Genomic DNA, 6,216 nt, shown 5'->3' on the forward strand with positions numbered 1-6,216 from the left:
GATCGCGGGACTAGACCTGAACTCAGCTGCCTGCAGCGCGCGGCATTACGTCGCTATGCAGGGGCTGCGCGCACCTCCACTCTACCACCAAGTGATGGGGCATGCGATGAATAATTCAGACTTTTCACTGTGCATACTGAAATATCTACACTCTCGGGGCTGCGGCTCAATGAATAGACAACACAGAACGGATGAAAAGTGGCGCACAAAACCGGCGCAGCGGTTCAATTAAAAGCTGCCGTGGCGCGTCAATAGTTCCAGACCGGAGACTTGTTGGACCCAGCAGCACTCAGTCTACCAGCCCCGAACCAGAGTAAGCCGAAAAGACCAAAAACAAGAGGCACCAGATACCAAAACTCGACCCAAACAGTGGATTATTCTCAACGTTATTAGACGACCCGAAGATTCGGCGGGTTTTTTTTTTTTACGCATAATGGTGTGCACGCCGCAGCAGGTGTCTCCAGCTGGGTCTCATTTCCTCGGGGCTGCAGAACAAAACGCTGCAGGTGTGTGAACGAGCGACGAAAGAGAGCTGTGCAACAGATGAGAGGCGGCATGCAGGGACACCCGTCAAAGTAGCATTTCTTTAGGTTATTTTTCGCTTCTTGTTTTTTTTTTTTTTTACCGATGATTGAAAGTCAACAGTTTGTTAGAAGCTGGATCCACACTCTTCATGTCCCCATGCGATGTAGGCAAACCACGACAACGAACCGGCGTCTGGACTCTTCGGTCTCTCTCTCTCTCTCCGTCTCCCTCCTCTTCGTGGGTCCGTCCTCCCGTTTATGATCGCAGGGACATCCCCGCCGCGCAAACTCCCAACAGCAGCTGATCGGCGGTCCGACTCCTTCTGGCTCCGGTCTGTGCGCGCAACTGTGCCATATGAACGGTGTGCGTGTGTGTGTGTCGCGCTCTCTCTCTCTTCTCCCTCCCCTCCACAATTTGTTGCTGGAGGCTCCGCAAAGCAAATGGCACCATTCAGAGCAGCTTATATGTATCGTCCCCCCCCCCCCCCTCACCCCCCTCACCGGACCCTGCTTTGTTCTTCTTCTTCTTTGAGCTACTGTTACATCACCGTCGATTACGTGAGGTTTCGAGTTAAAGATCCTGAGGCTGACATCATTCGGCATGAGATAAAGTGGGAAGGGAACTTGGACACGCATTTATATTTTTCCTGGACAGCTGGGAGCATGAAAGGGCAGGAAATGCCTTTTCCTCATCCTTTCACTTCCTGACCTTCTACAGGTCCAACACGTCTTCATAAATGTCATCATTCATTTTAGTCCCACAACAGCTGTATTTATAATACTTTTTAACCACTCTCCTGTTCCCTCTCGTGACTCTACAACATGTGGCGTGCCACAACTAACGTCCCCTCTCGTGCTCCCCTCTTGCCCAATAATGTCCAGGTAGGAATATCAGATCCTGCTCATCCCTGCCTTCATTTTCCTTTTTTTTTTTTAAAACTCCACACTGTGACAACTAAACACGTGGTTCGGTCCGTCCAGAACCGAGCGTTGCACATTTGATGATTATTCTTGGCCGGTTTGACTATATGTGAGCTTACTGCAGACACCGGAGTGGTCTTGTGGAGAAACTGTCGTACGGCGAGCCACAGATAGAAGGTAGGAGGCAGCTTCTCCGTCACGTGGTTGGTCCACGTTAGCCGCTCAACGATCCACCGCGTTCACCACTTTGTCGGCAGCTGCGTCCGTCCGAGGGTAAGAAGCGTTTGTCCGACCACAACAGCTGCCCTGCTGTGACTCAGTGTGTGGGATACACCGAGGGAACGTGAAAGGAGAAGGAACAGGAGGGGGGGGGGGGAGAGAAACCCCAAGGAATGTGGCAAAAACAGTCAAAACAGACTCCAATGTTTTATTCTCTGCACACACACACACACACACACACGAAACATGAGCTGGGTGGAATCGGATACCTTCACAAACAACGAGTGCAGGAATGCTCGGCTCGGGCTGCACTCAGCTGCTCATCCATCTTTAATCAGAAGAACCCCCCCCCCCCAACCAACCCCCACCACCACCTCTAACCCACAGCACAGGAAAACACCAAAAGGCACACACGGGCACTTCTGATTGTGACCGTGTTTTTTTTTTAAATTTTTTTTGAAAAGATAGCTCAAGCTGAAGTGCAGATAGACAAATATCCTTTTCACCGGAGAGAGAGAGAGAGAGAGAGAGACGGGAGAAACCTGCCCCTCGTCTTCTCACGTCGGGATCGAGTTGCAAAGAGTCGGCCCGATGACACCTGAACACCCCCCCCCCCCATCTCTAATTAGAGCCCCGAGGACGACCACACGCACACCTTCACACACGTTGAATAGACATAGCGTCATCACACACACCCCCCCCCCTTTGTTACACTTTGACACGCACTGCCCACATGACCCTTTGGGGCGTCGTGCTTTCCGTGACCAGGGAAGTCAGGAGGGGAAGGTCCCCCCCCCCCCCTTCAGAGCAGTTCAGTTGATGAGGAGAACAATCCACAGAAATGGTCTTAGATGTACACGGATGTTTTTGATTTGTATTACTATTGATTCATTTGCAGATTTAGGCGCCTTTAGACTGAGACTGGCTAAAAGAGAACTCTGAGGAGGCAGAGCTCGATAATCCCACAGAGTGGAAGCAGGCCACCAGCTGCTCTAACATTTAACGGTACCCCGTGGAGCTTTTGACCAGTGGTGGTGCTTCTTTGCTCATGTTGCATGTGGAGATGGAGAACCATTCATCCGTCCATTTTGTGCATTCGCTTTCTGTTGGACTGTCTTGAGCAGTTTTCCCGACAAGATCATCCAACCATCATTCTTCTTCAGGCTTGTCATCTTCTACTCTTGTAGTTTTCGGGCGCATTGACATTCGCACACAGATTAACACAAACTCAAGCCACACTTATGTGTCGCCATCTTTTGTGCTCCTAAAAAGGGCGTCACGCTGGAATGCAGCTTTTCCGTTACTTTCCATCCACACCGTGGTGCATGGGTGAATCAGATTGGATTCACCCATGCACCACGGTGGAAGAGCAGCAGCTGCAAATAAGGAGCAAAAAAAAAAAAAGAAGAAAAAAAAGATTGCAGCTTTTGCAACGGCGTACTTCAGAACACGTTGTATTATTTCCTGCTACTTCCGCCGTACCTTTTAAAAACGGCCTCATTTGAATAAATGCCAAAGCATTGTCAAAGATGAGACACACGCAAGTCGTTTCCCCTTCTAATGTTTCTCCTTAAGTCCGTCAGAGGAAAACAATAATAATAATAATACACATTTTTCAACCAAAAAGTGGATTAAAAGACGTTAAATGTGTTTTTTCTATTCTGTCCAATTTACATCCCTGTTTAGAAGGTCTTTGTTATTGGGATGATTACTAAGTTTGCGGTTCATATTTCTGTAAAACTGCAAGAGCTGCAGCGATCAGTCGACAACAATCTTCTTTTATTCAAACACAAATCACAGCTTCTAGGAACGTGAGGATTTTATGCTTTTTTTTTTTCTGTCCGACGCAATATTAGCGTCGCTGAGTGGACTGGACCCGCGAAGACGTCACACCACATCGTAGCAGGGGAGCCCAGAGGAGTGGGAAGGACCCAGATAACTTTACTTCATACCAACTTGACTTCATGTGACGCAGTAGGAGGTAATACAGTTTTTTTTTTTTACATTTTCAAATGAAGTTTAGCGGGTGGATTTCAGTACATCGTCTTCTCTGCTGAGTGATTATTACAAATAGCTTTTAAAGGAGTTGAGCAATGTACATATTAAAACTATACAAGTGCGTCATTTTCACAAATGAGCACACACACACACACACACACACAGACACGATTTGGATTCAGACCTCGGCCCCTTCCCTTCCAGCGCGTCCTAAATGCCAGCAGGTCACCGCATGGCCTTCTGGGAAATGTCACCGTGTCAGGGTGCAGCGATTGATGAGGGCTCTCTCATTAAATGTGATCAGGTGAATTGACCTTTTGTCCGTACCGGTCGGACCGGCTCTGTGGCCTTCGCCCTACGGCTACATGTGTTGCGTGCGCATTCGTGTGTGTGTGTGTGTGTGTGTGTGTGTGTGTGCGCGCAGTTTTCTTTAGACACGATGCATTTTGGTCCTGAAAAAAATAAATAGTGCATGACCATTTCTGCTGTGAGAGAACACAAAGAAACAATTGAGCCGGTGGTCTGTGAAACACAGCTGAAGGTCCAGCTGCTCTACACATCAAAAGCACTTTTCTGTAACGCACCTCCTGCTCAGAAATGTACGGTACGTCATTTCCATGCAGTCTCAGCTGCGTGCAAACACTTGAAACTCTTCAGCTCAATTTATACTTTGCACAAGGAAAAAGATCCAAAGTGTGACTACTTTTTCACAAATTACATTTTTGTAACCACCGACTCTGCAACAAAGGGTAACGTCCCTGATTCCACAGGGAGAGTGTGCCCTCTTGTGGCCAAGAGGCTCATCACAATGAAATAACAAACAGTACATTATCATCGTGTGTATGTAATGATTTCCATCTCCAGCATACATTACAAACAAAACAAAACAAAAAATTTACTCTATTTTCGATTTGGGTCTTCTGACGAATAGCCACACATCTTTTGTCCCACAGCTATGATGTTCAATAAGGGTTTGTTGGTTCATTTATGTGCGGGCAAAGTGACATGTGCATTGAAAGATAGATATCGACGCGGTTTCCGTGTTGCTCTCTGCTGCAGCTTGAACCCAACGCGTCACAAAAAGCAGTTCATACTATAGTATAGTATATATATACAAATTATTAAAAGGTTTCCAGAGGACGAATTGCAACAAAAGTGTTCATCTTTTTGAAACATGCACCCGTGTCTTCAACCCCACGTTAGTGATTAACGAAATAACACACATGTACTACTGCAGTAGAACTAAGACGCCTCCAGTCGGGGGGGGGGGGGGGGGGGGGGAACTCCCCGTGAGACGTTTATTTGGGAAGGAATGTCCACACTTAATTTGATCCACATCTTTACAGCCTCTGCTGAAAATACCCTCCCCGGTGGACTCGGCGCATACTTCCAACCCGCTGCCCTTCCATTTCCCCTTTCGCTCCGTTCTTCCTGCGGCTCGCTCTCTGACCAAGAAGAGAGGGGGGGGGGGTTTTCGGGCCGGGCCTCCCTCTCAAACCGCAGGATGAAAACGTACACGTTTCCCCCCCCCCCCCGGCCTCTCCTGGACGGCCCCTTAAACGTCATTCCTACTTCAACACACCTCTCACGCTCATTTTTCTTTCTTTTTTCACAATGCTTTTATGGAGAGGAAACCGTGACTCTTTATATGGCGGTGGCGTTTGGCCGATGCCTCGCTCTGAGTGCGACTCTCTGGCCTCCTTCCAGCCATCTGTAAACAGCAAATGTGGTTTTTTCCATCTTGCAAGCTCCCACCAAGCAGCGCACAGTGTATGTTAATGTGCAGCAATGTGTCTTAAAGCCCTAAATGGAAGCAGATGTTTCACTGGAGCAGACGTTTACACAGGGCTGTAATCAAGTGAAGGATTTTACTTTCCTTTTTTCTTCCTTTTCTTCTTTCCTCCAGTAATTTGAATCTATTTTTTTTTTTTTCGGGGACCCGACGGGCCTGGTGCTGAGCATCGTGCGCATGAACTGAACTGTGCCGTAGCTATGCAGCCACACATGGGAGCGATTACGGTCCCGTGTTTATCAGACCTCACCGAGCGCGGGGGGGGGGGGCGCGACTACAGCAGAACCAGCCCTGCACGCTGTTCCAATTTCCCAGCTACAACCTTCAATGGAAATCAGACAAGTGATCCGGCGCCGCGCCGACGCCGAAGCCATCGATCCGGGACATCCCCGGAGGCAACGTCCCGCCATTGTCAAAGTCCGTCCCCGGGGGGGCCGGGGGCGTGGTCTTCGACTGCAGACGTTATGAATACAGGTAGAAGAGGGTTAAAATTGACCTCTGCAGCAGCTTGGGCTACATGTCGGTAGCTAGTCGCCATGTTTATTGGGCAACAGAAGAATAACGCACAGAATAAAATGCTAAAATGACAGAAAAAGCATGCTAATGAAATGCCTCATGGGGTAATGTAATGGTGTAGTGATTATTTTCTATTTCTTATAACAGCCAGCTCGGGTCCCTTTGAACAAAGACGGTCGCCTTCCCTTCTTGATCCAAACAGTTAAAAAAAAAAAAAAAAAAAGAATGTTTATTCACATCATTAAA

The 6,216-nt window shown here is 48.1% G+C and overlaps 1 protein-coding gene across 1 annotated transcript in view; it reads right to left on the reverse strand.

Annotated features, from left to right (window-relative positions):
* rpl7a (ribosomal protein L7a) overlaps positions 1-5,974 on the reverse strand; it is a 54,624-nt gene extending 48,650 nt beyond the window's left edge. The window contains exon 1 of the mRNA XM_062558748.1: positions 5,971-5,974. Coding sequence (XP_062414732.1) covers positions 5,971-5,973 — 3 coding nt within the window. The 5' untranslated portion in view covers position 5,974. The remainder of the gene's footprint in view (positions 1-5,970) is intronic.
* Between the last annotated feature and the right edge of the window lie 242 nt (positions 5,975-6,216).

Source organism: Pungitius pungitius, chromosome 18, assembly GCF_949316345.1.
Source record: "Pungitius pungitius chromosome 18, fPunPun2.1, whole genome shotgun sequence".
NCBI lineage: Eukaryota > Metazoa > Chordata > Actinopteri > Perciformes > Gasterosteidae > Pungitius > Pungitius pungitius.